Source organism: Squalius cephalus (assembly GCF_949319135.1).
Source record: "Squalius cephalus genome assembly, chromosome: 7".
Lineage (NCBI taxonomy): Eukaryota > Metazoa > Chordata > Actinopteri > Cypriniformes > Leuciscidae > Squalius > Squalius cephalus.
Genome location: NC_137128.1, coordinates 6,690,753 through 6,710,634, shown reverse-complemented (window position 1 = coordinate 6,710,634; position 19,882 = coordinate 6,690,753). Strand labels below are relative to the sequence as shown.

At 39.2% G+C, this 19,882-nt stretch overlaps 2 protein-coding genes across 3 annotated transcripts in view; both read right to left on the bottom strand.

Annotated features, from left to right (window-relative positions):
- Positions 1 to 19,882, bottom strand: part of LOC307161663 (NLR family CARD domain-containing protein 3-like) — a 339,467-nt gene that overhangs the window by 27,066 nt on the left and 292,519 nt on the right. The window lies entirely within an intron of this gene.
- Positions 87 to 19,775, bottom strand: prkacbb (protein kinase, cAMP-dependent, catalytic, beta b). Of its 2 annotated transcripts, XR_013821928.1 has the most exons (11): positions 19,466 to 19,775; positions 10,462 to 10,523; positions 10,249 to 10,377; positions 9,358 to 9,456; positions 8,230 to 8,312; positions 7,257 to 7,383; positions 5,525 to 5,620; positions 5,326 to 5,448; positions 5,086 to 5,250; positions 1,555 to 2,591; positions 87 to 564 (listed from the first exon to the last, which is right to left on the bottom strand). XR_013821928.1 is itself a non-coding variant. In XM_079877768.1 (10 exons), the coding sequence occupies exons 1-10, from the start codon at positions 19,509 to 19,511 to the stop codon at positions 2,466 to 2,468; spliced, it is 1,056 nt and encodes a 351-aa protein (XP_079733894.1). In that variant the 5' UTR covers positions 19,512 to 19,754; the 3' UTR covers positions 87 to 2,465. The 2 variants fall into 2 exon arrangements, 1 of the variants encoding a protein (XP_079733894.1); XM_079877768.1 differs by having other exon boundaries at positions 87 to 2,591; positions 19,466 to 19,754.

The window sequence follows — 19,882 nt, the reverse complement described above, 5'->3', positions numbered from 1 at the left end:
ATCTTAGTTTGAAAAGGTGATTTAAAACATAATTGATGTCATGTAAAAGCAACAGATCATTTGCACACATTGAAAAGAACAACCAATCTTAAAAATAAAATTTATTAGCATCTCTCTAATATGTGTATAAATAAAAACATTTATAAGAAATAATGCATATACGCAGTATGAGCTGAACAATAACTGGATTATATGTGATACAAAGAAGAGGCTCGCTAACCTCAGTTTCTCTCCTTCTTTGTAACATATTCAGTTTCTTAGTATATGTCTGTGAGAATGTACCTCAAAATTCAAACTTGTCAAACAATATGCATACCTAGAAGTTTCAACACTACATTCGGTCATAAAGAAAAGAACAAAAGAAGAACGGACGACAGAAGTTTAACAGCGACAATGGAAAGAAAAAAACAGTTTTGGCAGTTTTACAATTTTCAGTTAAGAGAGAACTTTGCAAAACAGCTTCAACATTAACAACTTAAAAACAGTGACACAAACGTGAACATAAGTAACTGATGTGTAACTGATAAGTGCCTCGCTGTGACGATCACATCCAGGGATGAGCAGCTTCAGTCCTGGAGGATCTCACACACACACACACACACACACGATCGAGGGCTTCAGGATTAATAGCTACAGGAATCATCATGGTTTGAGTTAAAGGATTATTCACTTCAGAATTAAAATTTCCTAATAATTTACTCTCCCCCACGTCATCCAAGACGTTCATGTCCTTCTTTCTTCAGTGGAAAAGAATTGAAGGTTTTTGAGGAAAACATTCCAGGATGTTTCTCCATATAGTGACTTCAATGGGGTCCAACGGGTCGAAGGTCCAAATGTGAGTTTCAGTGCAGCTTCAAAGTCTCGACACGATCCAGCCGAGGAATAAGAGTCTGATCTAGACAAACCAGCGGACATTTTATAACAGAAATAAACGTTTATATACTTTAAACCACAAATACTGGTCTTGCACGTCCACGACTTCAAGCATTTGTTCAAAAAAGGCGAAAACCATCTCATTTTCTCCTCCAACTTCAAAATCGTGCGACATCATTGTTTTACCTTTTATAATTTTTTTTTTTTTTTTGTAAAGGGCGTTTGACTCGGTCTTTGCACGTTGGCTTTGTAAACACTATGTCGGCTCTTACACCTACATCACGCTTGACCTTTCAACGTGATTATGTAATGTGTGGCGCATCACAGCTAGTGTAAGACCAGCATTTGTGGTTAAAAGTATATAAATGTTTATGTTTTTTATAAAATGGCCGCTGGTTTGTCTAGATAAGACTCTTATTCCTCGGCTGGATCGTGTCGAGACTTTGAAGCTGCACTGAAACTCACATTTGGACCTTCGACCCGTTGGACCCCATTGAAGTCACTATATGGAGAAACATCCTGGAGTGTTTTCCTCAAAAACCTTTTCCTTGTCCAAAGAAAGACAAACATCTTGAATGCCGTGGGTGTGAATAAATCATCAGGAAATACTAATTCTGAAGTGAACTTCTCCTCTAACTCTGCGGGACTGAAGCTGCTCATTCCCGACGGGATTCATCCTACAGCACATCGGACCAATACACTTGCTGTTTTTCTTAGTTTTAAATATCAGATAATAAACAGCACTGTTAAAATGATCAAAGTGAACCGGTTCTATCTTACACTTTAGAATAAAACCTTTGCATAATGAAGTGGTAAAATAAGATATATTTCATATTGCTAACAACATCTGTCAGTATATGCATGAGACTGGACCTTCACTGTACCGTCGTGATCAAGATCACTGTAACATCATCGGGATCTCCTCTGCCATTCACAACATGATGCTTTTGGTCATGCTTTCAACACACACACGGCGGTTCAAATAAACGGAAAAACACTCTGAATTCAACAGATCTGCACATGTAACAAACAAACAAAACAAAAGAAAGTTGTCAGTTGTTTTGGTCTAAGGTAAAAATAAAATAAAAGCGACGTGTAACACCGACAATGCCAATAGGCAACGCCTACCTCTCCAATCACAACACTGAGACGCTGCCGGGGAAATAAAGATAACAATGCTGATTGGCCTTTGAGTGTGTTTGTTTTTCTCCCACACAAACGATAATTAAAATACGGACTAAAGCATCTCTGAAATGGGGAACTTAATGCCGAACAACTGAGGTTGTTTAACAGCGGAGTGGGACGGGAGTGATTACAGGAGTGAGAGATGTGCCAGTGTATGACGGTTAAGAGCATGTGACCCCGGTGACCTCTGACCTCTCTAAAGCCGGATGATTGATGGATGGATGGATGGATGGAGGAGGAATGAAGGAAGGGTGATGTGCTCTCTGCTCATCCCATGTCTTTAGAGTGCAAAGATACCCTCATTTGACGTGTCGTGTGACGCACACAAACACACACACATATACACACATATATGGAGAAGTACATATGTGTGTATATGCGCATGTCTAGCTTTGATGTGTCCATAATTAAAACTCTGAGAATTCCTTTGCACATTTTTCCGTGAGAGACACACGGATGTCTTCCTCTTCATAGTCGTCGAAGTTGCTGGTGTCTCCGGGACCTCTGCACTTTGGTATGAACGGCGCCTCCACCTGGCGGGATGGAGAAACTCATGTCATCAGGTGTGTGTGTCGTAATGCCTGTGCGCTCCAGCTACACTGATATATGCTTATACTGACAATATAGTGACAGTTTTACTTCTCTTACTATACACTACCAGTCAAATGCTTGGAATAATTAAAAAATGTTGTGTTTTTGAAAGAAGTCTCTTTTTGCTCACAGAGGCTGCATTTTTTTTTAAATAAAAAATAATGTGAAATATTATTTCAATGTAAATCAGCTGTTGTCTATGTGAATATAAAGTGTAATTTATTCCTGTGATCAAAGCTGAATTTTCAGCATCATTACTCCAGTCTTCAGCGTCACATGATCCTTCAGAAATCACTAAAAAGATTTAACACAGATTTTTTATAAAACAATCTGGGGAAAGACATAAAAAAAGAAAAGAAATTAATACTTTTATTCACCAAGAATGCATTTAATTGATCAAAAGTGACATTAAAGTCCCTGTAAAGGCAATTCTAAAAAAAAATTCTAAACACATTATAAATGTTAGAAATGTATTGCTAAATCATATTACAAAGACTGTGCACTGTGAAGTACTGAATTGTGGAGTTAGACCGTTAAACAGTTTTTCACCGTTGCTGTGTTCCGGATTTTTTGGGCGGGGCTAAAACGGGGGCTCGATGACGCTCTGGAGCCCCTGAGCTCCTGGACACGCCCCTACTTGATGACGCACTGGAGCCCCTGAGCTCCTGGACACGCCCCTACTTGACGCACTGGAGCCCATTCACATCAGTTTGCAACTCAATCGCGAGTTACTGTCAGTACTATTAGTTACTACTACATCCTACAGTTTGCTAGCTAGCTATGCCTTCACGGAAATGCGTATTACCTGGATGCGATCACGTACAAAACAGATCGGTGTCCTTATTTAAATTTCCGAAAAACTATCACATCAAGAAGAGGTGGATTAATTTTGTGAAGAGCCACCTTGATGGAGAGCTGAGGATCACCGCCAAAACCCGCCTCTGTAGTGATCATTTTACACGGGATAGTTTTATAAACTTTCGTCGGAGACAACTGGGATTCATTCACTGATAATCCGCTGTTACTGGTGAATGTGGCCGAACCGACTATCTCCCGCCTCGGCCTTCATCCTCCCGTCGCGCCGACAACTGGTGCCATCATCGGCAGTGCGTGCCCACCAATGAGTGTAAGTTGCCTTGTGTGCTTATGTTATAATTATAGTAGGTAGTCCAGGCTCGAACATGTATGGCTTTGTAAAGCTGCTAGGAGCATCCATTCCGGCTGTAGCGGTGACAGTTGAGTGTGTCGACGGCAGCTTTCCCGCGAGTGGGCGTGGTTTCAGCGCAGCCAGCGGACACGCCCCCAGCGTTTGAGAGCAGAGACCACTGCTCATTTTTTCAAGATTTTGATCGCTTATTTTATGTACTTGCCGGCTTTTTTATCATTCAAATTTGGCAGGGTGGCTAATAACACATTTTTCTGTGGTGTGACAAACTCAGAACACATACTTAATTTTGACTTTACAGGGACTTTAAAGACTAAATAAAATATTTACATTTCAAATTTCAAATGCTGTTCTCTTGAACTTTTTATTCAAAGAATCATGAAAAAACTGTATTCAACACCGAACTATTATTAATAAGAGCCATTATTAAAGGGATAGTTCAGCGATTAGCATTAAGCTTTGTATCAGTAGAAACCCGGTAGTATTTTCGAGTGGCCCTGCTTTCCTCCCTCATGTCCCCCCTGAGACGAGAGATTTCTGTATTGTGTGTCTGGAAAAAAACCTCTGATGATGCAAAAAATCGTCATTTAGCATCATCTGAGGCTCTTGTCCAGAGGCGAGAGACTACAACCAGTAGGAGGGGCTCGTCCTGCATGTCTTCAACCCGCCCATAGGGGGATCTCACAATAAAACGCTGTCTTTTCAGTTTCCAGTTGACTAGTAGCCTAGTTGTATCATTTCTTCCGATACTGCCCTCTGTAAGCTTGGGAGTGGCCTCGTAGGGCAGCGAAGCAAGCGCATTCTGGGAGTTGTTGTCTTTCATCCACATGAGCCAAAAATACATTTTCTGGCTTTTCTCGGTCTAGAAGGCACCAACTTCTAAAATAATTTCACATTTCTACTATATAAATGACCCAATTTAAATACACTCTCATCTTTCCAGCGGTAATGATGCTGAAAATTCAGCTTTGATCACAGGAATAAATTACACTTGACTATATATACACATAAAAAACAGCTGTAATAAACTGTAATAATAGTTCACATATTACTGTATTTTTGAATGCAGCCTTATTGAGCAGAAGAGACGTTTGTTCAAAAACATTAAAAAAATCTAAACTTCAGATCGGTAGAGTCTCTGGTCTGAACAGGAAGACGCTTTCTAAAGCAGCATCAGAAATGAAATCAACAACAACAAAACCCACAACACTCAATACGGTGGAGGTTTAACCCAAGACTCGAACGACACAACCGAAGACTGAGCGTCATACCTTTCTCTCATAGATGGCTATCCAATCCGTGGTGGCGAACCACTTGTGGTTCTTGATGTCGTTGACCCCGTTCCTCAGGTTCCCGAAGCGTTTGGTGAGGTCCACCTGCAGCAGATTCCTCAACAGGTCCTTCAGGTCCGAGCTGAAGTGCGAGGGGAACCGGACCTACAAAACACGCTCAACATGTCATTTGCTATCGACCCAATCTCTCAGCTGTACACATCATGAACATGCCAATACCTTTCCAGACACGATTTTCTCATAGATCTGAATGGGTTGGTCTGCAAAAAACGGGGGATATCCAGCCGCCATTTCATATATGAGCACGCCGAGAGCCCACCAGTCCACAGCCTTGTTGTACCCCTACATTAGAGCAACACATGAGTGATTCGCCCTGTGGGAAACATGTGAACTGAATCAGAGAAGTGTGGAGGAAGACCTTGCTGAGGATGATCTCTGGCGCCAGGTACTCCGGAGTCCCACATAATGTCCAGGTTCTGCCTTTTACTCTTTTTGCAAATCCGAAGTCTGTCACCTGTGCGGGAAACAACAGTTCAGAGCATTTGAGGCAAGAGACGCCAGGAGAACAGGGTAAAACATTAAAAATAACCAAGAGATATCACCATACTTCACCAGTTGATTGATTACATTAATAATAAAAAAATTACAAGTTTTCTGAAATGTTGTGTTTAAATATGAGAATGTGGCGTTATCTAATTAAATATGCACTAATTTGCAAAAATAAAGCTTAATTTTGAAGAGTTACAACAAGCAAATATATATATATAAAAGGTAGGCTATCTTTCCTACAGCGTTTTTCTACTTTCCCACAGTAAAGAATGCGGATATAAGAGGCCAACTTAAAAGCGAACCAAAGGAAGACACGTTTATAGTCCCCTGCGAAAATGGGTGAGAGACATGAGTGAAGATTTGGGAAAAGATTCCATGTCCAGTGTAATAATAACTAATGGAATATGTAGTGTTCATTGATTAAACACTCTGAACAAATTAATGTTTGAACTGGCTTGTAGCCTCTTTATTCTTAGAGCACTCAACTTCAACACGAGCTTAGCTCTTTCTGTCTCTCCTTGTGCCTGATTTACACTCCTTGGGTATCTGCTAACTGTATGTTTGGTACTAGTGCCATCTAGAGGACAGTCATAAGAAACACACTGTTTTTGTCAATTTTCAGTTTTAATTTTAAATGTTGGTGATTTTAATATAAGTAGGCTACATGGTTAAATATGTTACCACTTGCTTGAGCAACTTAATATATAAATCTATACAGAAGTAGCACTGAATAATGCGTTGTTAAAATTGTGTTTAAACGTCTATTAAAGAGAGTATATGTGTACAAAGAGAATTGCAATGCTGAAAACTTTTTTAAAGTCCGCGTGAACCGGAAGTTGCAAACGACTTTTCTCCAGTGTTGTGACGCATTTCCCAGTGAAACGGAAGATTGAACAGAGGGCAGGGTTTTACTCCAGCGCTCCTCCTCTCCATCTCTGCTCATAGCAGACTAACGGTTTGAGGGGAGTGGTTAAGCGTTTCACAACCCAAGTCCTCAAACCTACGTCATCAGAGAAGGTCCTCCAATGCAGAGGGGAGGGGCATTTTCAGATTTTGATTAAAGATTACGAAGCCAAAAATTTTTTTGTGTGGATTGACTTGCATGGATGAATTGTTCACCACAAAACAATCAATTTAGGCAAACAAAGTAAATATGGTCAATTTTGATTTCATGTGGACTTTAAAATTAAAGTTGCTGATAACTTCTGGATTTGAAATACAAATAGTGAGTGTGTTTTTGTGGTACAGCGGTGGATCAGTTACTGCAAACACATCATATGTGAAAGCACTTTAGCGTGTGCTGCTCCTGCACCGCACACGCACTGCAACACACACCGCATACAGAGTGTGTGTGAAACGGGCGTTAGAAGCAGCTGCAGGAAACCACTGGAGGAAGTGTTGCTGCTAAAGGAGCATCTACAAGTTATTATTCAAGGGTGCGCTTATTTCCGCCACCCCCGCACTGTGAACGACTCGATGTGTGAGATATAAATGTGAAACCACAACTGTCTGTGCATTATATAAGTCCGATTGAGTTTGTCTAATAGTGAGTTAAATCAAGATCAGATCATGTCATTGGAAACGGACGCCTGAAGGGTTACCTGTATATATCCCTGCTGGTCGATGAGTAGGTTCTCAGGTTTCAGGTCTCTGTAGATGAGGTCAAGTGAGTGGAGGTACTCGAAGGTCAGGACGATCTGTGCAGCGTAAAACCGTGCGTGTGGTTCACTGTCAACCAGACCAATCACATCCCAGAGTTAGACACAAGACAAATCCATGTTTACATTCCATACGTTTGAATAGTTACACAGGGAAATAAGACTGTCCAATAGCAATTGGTTTTACCTTGATATGAAAATGACGGAGCGCCTGAAGGGACATGGAGGTGGGGAAAATGAGACTGAAGGAAAAAAATCTATTTGTGTTTGCTTGCGAATAACTCAAATGTTTTGCGAGCGAACGCAAAGTTTCTCATGGGAACGCAAAACATTTGTGAGAGAGAGCAAAAGCACTGACATATAGTTTTTGCTCCCACATCATGTTTTTTTCCTTCACCATGTCCTCTTAGGGGCTCCGTAGAGAAATATGGAGAATCATTACAATTATCTGGCATTGGGAATGACTACTGAATTTGTTTTATGAACACTGCTGACTATAGTAACACTTTCTGACATGTCACATATCCCATAACATGATACAATCCCATTCAGCATAGCATTACTTCCATGTTTTCAATGAAAAAACACTTTTAAACCTAAATTAAAGCATTTAGTTAGACATGCCTGCACACGCTTGAGGTCATTGGTGAACTGAGTGCTGTCAGGATGAGGCATTTTGTGAAAAGGACATTTACAGAGAGTTTAACAAAACAAAAACGAAACTTCAAGCACATTAACCACTTGAAACACTTCAATAACTCGACAGACTAGTAATTCTGCTGCACCATTATCCAAGTAACAGGTTTTTGATAACAGTAATATGCGATAACTCCATCTGACACGGCATGGTTTGCATAACCCTGAGCTGAGGCTGAACTTCAGCCGGTCTGGCAGGAACGAGTAAGGCTCCACTCACCTAAACCTGCCGATTCTTCTGAGGTGCGAGAACATCTCTCCTCCTGGCACATACTCCATCACCATGTACAAATTAGAGTTGTCCTATGAGAATAAAGCCCACATGAAGACTGAGACACACACACAGCAAGTCTAGACCAGGGATGTGTAGTAAACCACTCTCCTGGAAATACTACTAGACTGTTACACAATACTGTTTCTCATTCAATTCCATTCAAACAGTTTATGTATTAGTTTATTTTCTTTTTTCTTTACAAAGGCTATGCTTAAATTACTATCATAGCAAAATAATAATAAAAAAAATGTTGGTTAACTTGTTCTAATGTTTACAATTCAGTGGTGGGACAAAACGTCAATTCTCTGAAGCTTAAACTCCTGCATCTCAAAAGGCTTTTATGATGAAAAATGACTGTAGTCAGTCAGTCACGTTACAAGGGCTTATAAACGGATAGGGAAATATCTGATGTCTAAACGTGTGCATTAGCCTATCAGACCTGCTGCTGTCTAAGCGGACATTAATGGTAATAAGTAATTGCTTGTAATGTATTTTTGTTCCTCATTAATGTCCGTTTACTAGTTTTGAAGCTATATTCAGATTGTTGATGTTTTTCTAACAAGACAGAACAATCTCTAATTTCTAAACGTAAACACTGTTTTTAAATATAAAGAAAATTCCAGAAAAGATATTAAAATATATGTACACCATAGATAGAAAATAAATGAACACTTAAAACAAATCACAAAATAAAAGCTCTAGAATGTTGGAGAATTTTTTGTAAATTCTGTGCAGATTTTGAAAACAGCAGCAGGAGAAACACTTTACAATACGGTCTAACTTGTTAACATTAGTTAATGTATTAACTAACTTGAACTAACAACATTTACAGTATTTATTAATCTGTTAATGTAAGTTAATATAAAATAGTTGTTCATGAACATTAATGAATAAATGCTGTAGAAGTGTTGCTCATGTTAACTAATGAAACCTTATTCCAATTCCACTGAAAGGGCCAAATATTGTGTGCTGAACACACACTGATCTGCTGAACACACACTGATCTGCTGATCACTACACACAGATCTGATGTTTACGACACACAGATCTGATGATGAAGGTAATGTAAGGTACCTTGAAGGCGTATTCCAACCTGACGAGGAACGGGAACGACACTGCTTGTAATATTCTCTTCTCATTTAGCGTATGCTCCACTTGTTTCAACTTCACCACCTAGCAAAAAATACACAAACAAGAATTATTGAGCAGATCATCATACATACACCATCATACATGCTGTATTTATTTAGAGCAGGGGCTCGATTCTGATTGGCTGAATTTCAATCCGTTGAATCACGGTTTTTATTATCCCTTACACTTTGATCCAGGACTCTCTCTCTCTGACACACAAACCCACCTCTGCTCACTCACTCGTTTAACTCGCTCCGGATGAATATCGTTGCTGTTACAAGGCTTGACTTTCAGCACGAGATTGCACTTATTGTGAATAATTTCATTCATTCCCACAGAATTTGTGCTCAAACACCCAAAGTGTGGCACATAAAGCGCCTCTCAGGACTAAATTGAGTTATTTTTCGCTGCTTATTGCACTTAAACAGTCAAATACACACTAAATGTCAAAATGCTGGTCTTGGTGAGTATTCACGTTAACACAGTAAGTAATGTTTTAAGTGAATGTAAACAGTTGAGAAAGAAAATGCATGTGTAACAGTATAATGGATCAGGTCTTAAAGTGACAGCAGCCTAATAAACCTGCTGCCAAATGATGAGATAACATTACAAATATCTATATGGCAGTTTTTCCCCATGGCGTCGATGTCAAAACTGTGGCCAGTGAAAATGCTGAGTGGCTCGTAACTTTGGAAAACCACAAGCCACAGTGGCTGATGAGCAAACAAGCTAATGTCAAGCCCTGTATTGATCCAAATTATTACACTGTGAAAGCATTGATGGTACTTATAATGACATGTTTATGGTGTGAAATACTGAGAGAGAACAACCCACCTTCTGTTTGTCCAGAACCTTCATGGCGTAGAACTGATCTGAAGCCTTGTGTTTGACCAGCATGACCCTGCCGAAGGACCCTGTGCCCAGTGTCTTCAGTCGCTCAAAGTCATCTAAGCCAGTTGTGCTCTTTAGGGACAAAAAACACACACACATTTGAAAGACATTTTCCTACAATACTGCATCACTACACAACAATAAATAAACACTCACCTGTGGTGGTGATTCCCATTTTCTCAAGAAATCTTCTTTGGCTTTGGCTAGAAACTCTTTCACTGAAAGGAGAGAAAAAACAAAACAAAAACTAAATTCAGAGTACAAACTAGCAGGAACTTAACTAACTAATCAACATTCAAAGATAAAAGTGAACGAGGGAATATTTTTCTAGCTACTTATTTCTAGACATCAAAATCAGGCAATCTCACAAGGCAACCATGGACATCAGTGGTGAACATGTGAAGCATGCATTACTGATGAACACAGTAGCAGGACATTAACAGTATCAGTTAAGACATGAAACACAAACACCACAGCAGACTTCAGTTGACCGCCGTGACGGAAACATGATCAGAGAGCTAATCATTACATTTACTGTGGCTTTTCTTTTACACCGGCCAGCAGAATTTACGCAAATGCTTTTCCGTCACGGCGGTAACCTAATGCAATCGTGATCATACCAAAAGTCTCTACAGATCACCACGGATTTCAGGAACATTGACCCACATGGATGGGATGATGAAGAATCAGAAAGAGAACAGGAGAGAAAGAGAAAGAGAGATACACAAGAAAGATTTCTGTCAATCACATCAGTTAGACGGTGCAAGACATGGATTAGACGTGACAAAAGATACTAGACAAAGCTAAAGTTGAGCCAGAATGCATCACATCTGCCGAATAAGACAATCTGAGGACGCTAGCAGTAGTTCACAGCGAAACATTCAAGAGCTGTGTGTGTGTGTGTGCAAGTGGTCTTGGGCACGGTCCCATTCGGGTGCCTATTTTCTAACAGCTAGTGTGTGTTTGAGGGTTTTTACGAGCGCAGGAGGATCCCTCTCTCCGGCTCATCCTTTTATGGTGTGCTCCTGCTCCACAAGTATGTGACGGCCTGGAACGAGCCATTTTTGTGAAGTACGACTGCTTATGGGTACAGATGGTTAACATAGACAAAGACTGGAGCGGTTCGGGGTTTAAGATGCATTTATGGAAATGTTAAGGTTGTGCAGAGAAGCAGATTTTGAGCTGATATTTGTCAGAATCAGAGATGTGCCAGGACGGTCCAACAGCCCACTAATGTTTTAAAGGATAAACAAAGGCAACGGGAAATTTCATAGCAAGCTTCTGATCTGTAATGTATTAAATAAAATTAAGTGCATGATTTATACATTTTCCCAATGAAACCGGAGCAATGAATGAGTCTGCATTATATGCTCCAGTAGAAATATCTAGAAATCATAAATTTACTTGAGCATCAACAAGGCAGTTTTGCCTTATGAGGACTTAAATGTTTTGACTGATATTGGGGAGAGTTGCATGTAATTAATTATGCATAATTTCCTGTTATACTACTATAATAAGTACATGTAACGTGTAACAAGGACTGTAAAATAAAGTGTTACCACAAGATCGTTAGATTTTAGGCACAGTATTGGCACTTACTACTGCTCCACCAATGACAATATTTGCAAACAAAGCCACAACATGACCTTTCTGCATTTCAGAGCAATACACAGGTGGTATTTTGTTCCTAAATGAATCTGTGTTTTTGGACAAATCTGTTGCATAACTGATTCAATGACTCCCTCTAGAGTAGCGATGTATCCCGCAGAAAGAGTCACTGAAAGTCTCCACTACTACACAGACGGACAGCTGACCTGTTCCATCAGTCAAATCACTTTCAAATGAAAATTACCACTCACATTTTATATTAATATTTATTAGATTGAGGTATGGTTAGGATTAGGAGTAAGTGTTATGGTTTGGGTCACGGTTGGGGTAAAGTTAACAGAGTAACTAACTACTAGGGCTGCGCGATATATCGTTTTAGCACTGATATCGCGATGTGTGATGTCAAGTATAAGGGTCGTAGTTGATCCGTACGGGCCAGCTGTCCCCCACATGTGATTTGCAGATTAATTGCACAGTTTAACCATCATAGTTTATCATTTATCATGAAAGTTTATCATTTTTGCATGTGTTTTTAAGTTGAGTCAGGCATCGAGAGCAAGAGGACTCGCGCGCTGTTTTCTGTGCAATAATGAAGTCACATTGCCCGTCTCGGCGAGTGTCCTCAAACACAGTCAGTTATGTGTTGTAAACAGAAAGAAAACGATTGTGGCTGTGAGATTGCTGACAGGCACTCGAAAGCGTGATCATATTACTCCTGTTTTATCTTCTCTCAAATGGCTGCCGGTCCATTTCCAGATCAAATTTTAACACTTATTGTTTGTCTTTAAGTCTCTGAACGGGTTGGCACCAAAACACCAGGAGACATTAGTGAACTGAGACTCCTCTGAGGCCCCTGAGATCCTCTGATCAGTTTCTCTCAGTGCTTCCCAGGTCCAGATTAAGACTTAGATCTGCTCAGAACATTTCATTTTAAACAAAGTTTCAAATCTTTGCTAAAAGCTAATTTATTAACGAAGGCTTTCAATTACCCGGGTTATTAAATCTTAGGTGTGCGGTTGTTTTATGTTGTCTCCTTGTTGTGTGTTTGTTTTTTATTATTATTATTATTTATTATTGATGTACAGCACATTGGGCAACCTTGGTTGTATTGAAATGTGCTTTATGAATAAAAGAAAGAAAGAAAGAAAGAAAGAAAGAAAGAAAGAAAGAAAGAAAGAAAGAAAGAAAGAAAGAAAGAAAGAAAGAAAGAAAGAAAGAAAGAAAGAAAAAGCAAAAAGAGAAAGATAGAAAGAAAGAGAAAAAGAAAGAAAGAAAGAAAGAAAGAAAGAAAGAAAGAAAGAAAGAAAGTGAAAGAAAAAGCAAAAAGAGAAAGATAGAAAGAAAGAAAGAAAGAAAGAGAAAAGAAAGAAACAAAGAAAGAAAGAAAGAAAGAAAGAAAGAAAGAAAGAAAGAAAGAAAAAAGAGAAAGAAAGAGAAAGAAAGAAAGAAAGAAAAAAGAGAAAGAAAGAAAGAAAGAAAGAAAAAGCAAAAAGAGAAAGATAGAAAGAAAGAAAAAGCAAAAAGAGAAAGATAGAAAGAAAGAGAAAAAGAAAGAAAGAAAGAAAGAAAGAAAGAAAGAAAGAAAAAGCAAAAAGAGAAAGAAAGAAAGAAAGAAAGAAAGAAAGAAAGAAAGAAAGAAAGAAAGAAAGAAAGAAAGAAAAAAGAGAAAGAAAGAGAAAGAAAGAAAGAAAGAAAGAAAGAAAAAAGAGAAAGAAAGAAAGAAAGAAAGAAAGAAAGAAAAAAGAGAAAGAAAGAGAAAGAAAGAAAGAAAGAAAGAAAAAGCAAAAAGAGAAAGATAGAAAGAAAGAAAGAAAGAAGAAAGAGAAAGAAAAAGCAAAAAGAGAAAGATAGAAAGAAAGAGAAAAAGAAAGAAAGAAAGAGAAAGAAAAAGCAAAAAGAGAAAGATAGAAAGAAAGAAAGAGAAAAGAAAGAAAGAAAGAAAGAAAGAAAGAAAGAAAGAAAGAAAGAAAGAAAGAGAAAGAAAGAAAGAAAGAAAGAAAGAAAGAAGAAAGAGAAAGAAAGAAAGAAAGAAAGAAAAAGCAAAAAGAGAAAGATAGAAAGAAAGAAAGAAGAAAGAGAAAGAAAAAGCAAAAAGAGAAAGATAGAAAGAAAGAAAGAGAGAAAAAGAAAGAAAAAAGAGAAAGAAAGAAAGAAAAAAAAGAGAAAGAAAGAAAGAAAGAAAGAAAGAAAGAAAGAAAGAAAGAAAGAAAGAGAAAGAAAGAAAGAGAAAGAAAAAGCAAAAAGAGAAAGAAAGAAAGAAAGAAAGAAAGAAAGAAAGAAAGAAAGAGGAAAGAAAGAAAGAAAGAAAAAAGAAAGAAAGAAAGAAAGAGAGAAAGAAAGAAAGAAAGAAAAAGCAAAAAGAGAAAGATAGAAAGAGAAAAAGAAAAAACAGAAAGAAAGAAAGAAAGAAAAAAGAGAGAAAGAAAGAAAGAAAGAAAGAACAGAAAGAAAGTAAGAAGAGAGAAAGAAAAAGAAAAGTAATTTGTTTATTTTCTATGCAGATTCACTCTTCATAAAATCACCCCAATTAATTATTTTCAAATAGAGCAATTCAGATCATCTGGTAAAACTGTTTTTATATCGCAATATATAAATCGCAGAAAAACTAAATATCGCAATGTAAGTTTTTTCCAATATCGTGCAGCCCTACTGACTACAAACGTTAATGAAACGCAAGTACTTTAAATTCAATTACAACGGACAACAGGTATGACACGTATACGGGATCAGAAGTTAAGTGTATCATGGTTAAGGCCACCTAACAAAGCGTGAAATCGGTAAAACGCTCGGCACCTGAATATTTTCCCTGAAATAAAAATGCTGGTTTGAGCGCTTCAAACGTAAAGTCCAGATTGCATGTGGAGATGTGGGTGCATCACACAGAGCAGTGCGTCCAGGGCAGGGACGTGTGCCACGTACACTAACAGTGTCGACTCCAGATGATGGCATCAAGCCTTTTAAATCCTCTGAAGATCCCGTCAGTGCCCACAGACACGAGAGCTTGGGCGAGGAAGGCTCTCTAGCACTGAGATTACAGGCGCTTGGAGAGCGACTCAGAACAACTGGAGAACCAGTGAGGCTTGTTCTCACGCATCAAGCATGTACAGCTGAGCTGCTGTTCACCGTAAAGGACGTGCTCCATGTATGATCAATGTTTATATGCGAATAAAAGCCCAAATTATATTGGCTATCATGTAAAGTGACCGTGACTCCTCAGAAGACTGGATTCATATGGATTATGTATCTGATGTATCTTTGTACGTTTTAATGTGTGAAAGCTTTGACTGCATGGACTTTCAATGGAGAAACGCATCTCTCAGGTTTCATTAAATATCTCTGAATTTAAGTTTCGAAGATCAACTAAATTCTTATGGGTTTGGAATGACATGAAATTGACTGATTGATGACAATTTTCATTTTTGGGTGAACTAAGCCTTTAAAGGAAACGCTAACTGAAGAATACAAAAGTCACATTACTGAGACGATGTGACGTGTCTGTGCTCCACTGCTGTGATGTGCCTTTTTACTACTCTAATGTTGTTTTAGGGTCAATTATAATACCAGTAAAGGGGGATATACACCAGAGAAAAAGAAAAACTGGTATGAAGAATAAGTATTATATACTTGGACTAAACCGCTCAACTCATGTGGATTAGTTTTACGATCTCTTTATGACCTTTTGAAGCATCAAAGTTTCAGTCGCGTAGCTGTCAATGGAGGAACAGAAATCTCTCAGATCTCATTAAAGATCTTCATTTGTGTTCCGATGATGAACGAAAGTCTCACGGGTTTGAAACGACAAGAGTGTGAGTAAATAATGACAGAATTTTAATTTTGGGGTGAACCATCCCTTTAAAGAAAATGGCAATCTCGATTCAAGCATCAACACAATCTTATTTGTAAATGACTGTTTGGCTGTTTAAGTGTCTATTAAACCTTTGACAATAGACACTTAACACAGCTTCACTAACATCGGCAGGTTCACACACACACTCCATTTGTGGAGATTTTTTTGTTAATCATTCACACACACCGTCTATTTTTGCTGAATTAAAGTGACAGCGCATTGTTTGCGTTGGATGGACACGAAATTGAAGTAATTTCACCACACATGCATATGATTAACCTCTACTATGCTTCCCAGTCCTCACATGGCTTTCTGCCCAGAGTAAAGCAAGGACAACGACACCTTCCCTCAACAGGGAGATGTAAGGGCTGGCACTCGTCTCTTCGTGGAGGTGGAAAAACAAGTTCTTCATGACCCGCAGGAGTTAAATGCAAAAGATAAGGCATGAGAGTCAGCGTTTTTCTCAACAGTAAGTTTATATTAGGAGTGCTCCCTAATAGTCCACGAGACGAGGCTTAGTCGACCTAAACTTTATTAGTAAGTTAATCGCTGTAAAGGTCCACAGGAAGTGGTGAAGACACACAGTCCGTGAGGGACAGATGACGGCGGATACCTTTGTTAATTACAGTATATCAGGCACGAATACAAACATTCGCCCTTTCAGCCATCGACCTCAAATATGGCTTATCGTTTGAAACATACAAATAGCAAATTTACATGGCCGCTCGCTCTAACGTTAACCTAGATAAATGTGTGCCGTTATTAGACAGATATCCAAGTGTTTGTGTGGAGTGTGGAAGCTGAAGTTTAGTGCGTTTACTGCATCACATGGAGGCGCCAGCACAATAATTTGCATTTATTCAACTTAAAATACTCCGTCATTTTTGGTCATACAGATAAGAGAATACAGACCATTAAAAACTGTAAATGGTCTACTTTTATTTGCCTCACAATAATAAGAAAACATGTGCCTTTGCAAAAGAAAACAAACAGGATGCGCTTTCTGAACAAACTTCTTTTTGGAGAACGTCACAAAGAGTAACCGAAACTCAGTATATACTCGCCTCACAGACATAAGAGATACATCTATAGAAAGATTGACATGTCTTCTTTTAAACTAACGAAAACAAATACTCTCTGATTATGTAATCTGTATGAAAGGAGCATTTCTCTCTATGTGCGTTCACTATAGGAGATGAGAGTCAGCATCATCATCTTTGCAGCCGACACTGACTCAGAAAACACCAGTTTATTAAAAAAATAATTGAAATATCTCCTTGCTATTTTTCCGACATTCATAATCATTACTTTTGCGGCAAGCTTTGAGTGCAGAACAGGCTATATATTATGCCTATATTAAACGCTCATTATGGTTGAGTATTCTCCACAGTATATATTTAAATAATCTAATATAAACGTGCACTTAGTCGACTAATGGCTTAAATGAACGACTAGAAAAATCTTTAGTTTAAATTCTTTTCATTTAAAATGTTTGCGATTTTAACATGTACACGGTTTAATTGTTTTGCCACTTGCTTGAGCAACTTTATATATATAGATCTATATAGAAGTAATGCATTGAATAATATGTTGTTTAAATGTAGTGTGTTTAATTGTGAAAACTGTGCTGTGTACAAAGAGAATTACAATGCTGAAAAAATAAATCCTTTTTCAGAGACAGCTTTTGGATTTGAAATAAAAAACAATGAATAAATGTGTTTGTAGTATACAGCCGTGGATCAGACGCGTCATACATGAGAGCACAAGAGCGCTTCTGCATACGCAACATCCAAATCAGTCGAACCGTGTAACGTCACGTGTAAAAGCGTATTAAGCTGCGAAAGACACACTGTTCAACAGGCGGCTTCTGTCCGCGCGATCCGAGATGGAGAGAAACATGGACAAGCACAGGCCATTTTGATTTCCGGGTGTGCACTTAGACAAATACACGCTGAAATATGTCAAAATATCCGTCTTTCTAACTTAAATGTCTTCAGTGAACAGCTAAGCAAACGAATGCTTGTCAGTGTATTAGATCTGTGCATTTGGTCTTAAAGTCACAGCAGCCTAATAAACAATCAATCAAACAACACAAGAAAATGAGAGAATCATTCACTTCTCTTCTCTTCAACTTTAGTAACTTTAATAAGAATCAATGTATACTTAATTCATACAGTCAAGACTATGCAATGTTATATGTATTTTATTAATTTCATTAATTTATTAAATATGTAGTAGGTATTTCAATATGTATTTCATTCATGTCTTTTTCTGTTGAATTTGTCCCATTTTCCTATTGCATTACTGAGCGTTTGCTGAACTGCATTACCTCACTGTTGCTGGTTGACAGTGAAAGAGTGTCTCTGAAAGAACAGATTAAGGGGTTGAGGGTCACTTTAATGAACGCACTGACAGCGGCCCCCGGATAAAGTTTTGCTCAGAGCCTCCAGAAGTCCGGGATATGCTCTGCAAACGGAGTATGTGTGGACCTGGCGTAAGTCATGTGATTGGACACGGCATGTTTTGATTGGTCCTGTATGGAGAATGAACTGTAGTTCAGTGGAAGAGCTGCATAATGACCTTTGCAGGGGAGAAATATTAATATACAGTAGGCAACATTTGAAGTGGATCAGAAAAGTTCATCAAAGTTGTCCTAAGACAAGAACGGGTATTGTTCATAATTCATGTATAACTTTGTTGAAAGCTTTTGGTCCACTTCAAATGTTGACTACTGTATTCATACATACGGGCTTGGAAAAACAAGAATATCAGTAAATAATAAACTAATCACACTCAGAAGTAAGTTTTGCCTCATTACTCTCGAACATCGACAAGATTGAGGCGTTTGACCATTAAAACCAGATCGACTCACACTCGTTACATGCAAACATTTATCAGCTTTCTACACGGTCGAGTTAGTTTCAGACAACCATATGTTTATAGTCGTTTTCCGTTTAGGATTGTATACAAGTTTGAACAGTAAAAGTTGAAGACCAACATCTAGCCGCTGGTTATAGTTCGTTTCTCATGAGCTCAGCGTTTAATTAACTTAATGGCTTTCTGTTGTTTACTAGAGCCTGTCTCTGCTGTTCACAGGCCCGGCCAGACAGCCAGAGCTCGGTTCATTCATTCATCCTCGGGTCAGGACACCCAGATCCACTGCTCGCTCTCGCAGGCGTTATCTAATGTCAGCTCGAGATCTGGGGGACATGTGAGAACGATAAGAGACGGCGTTTGAGCGAGTGTTTTCCTCCTGATACAGGCCCGGGCCTCTCTCTCTTCACTAGCAGACAGCTTATTAGCCTCAACCCTTCTGACTCCATTGCATAAGTTAGGAAAACAAAAGCCCTTTTCCGTTTTAAAGTTGCAGGTTAACGTTATATAAGCATTTCCACTGGTGTAGAAAAATGACCGCCACTGATAGCCTCAGGCCTCAGATCAAGCTAGCTCGACTCACTTTGAGTTTTCTACATGACAGACACACACAGCAGCGAGATTTACACACAGAAACACTATCGCTGGTCATGATGAAGGCAGAATGAGCGCGGATTTCCTCGCGATGACACTTTTGGAAACGCAGTCCTGCCCTCGCTAAGCGGCTAACTAGCATTAGCACAGGCTGCAAAGGTAAACAAACAGTGATGTTCCCCGAACAGCGAGGACTTTATGAAGCACGGCAGGGCGACCGAGCGCTCCTCCTCTTACCGCTCTCCAGTTCATTGCCTTTCTTGGCGGTCGCTGCGTTCCCCATCGTGCGGTGGCGGGCGACGCGGGCGATCCTCGGGCGACACGACAGCGAGTCCTTGGCGGCGCGTCAGCTTCCCTCGGGCCGCGTCTGATGGACGGAGGACGGGCAGATCAGCAGCGGGTCTTCTCTTCCTCGGGTCTCCGCCACGCTGATCGCGGAGTCTCTCTTGACTTTCTCACAGCTCTTGCTCCTCTTCTTCTTCTTCTCCTTCTTCTTTAGCCGCTAAGCCGAGTCTTCCTCTGCTGTAGCAGAGACATGGCACTGCGAGCAGAGACAGCGCTGATACTGACATCTGCCGGACTGACGGGTGTGAGACACACACTGCTGCTAAACACACTCATATCTTTAAGATTAATAATATTTACCATCGTGTT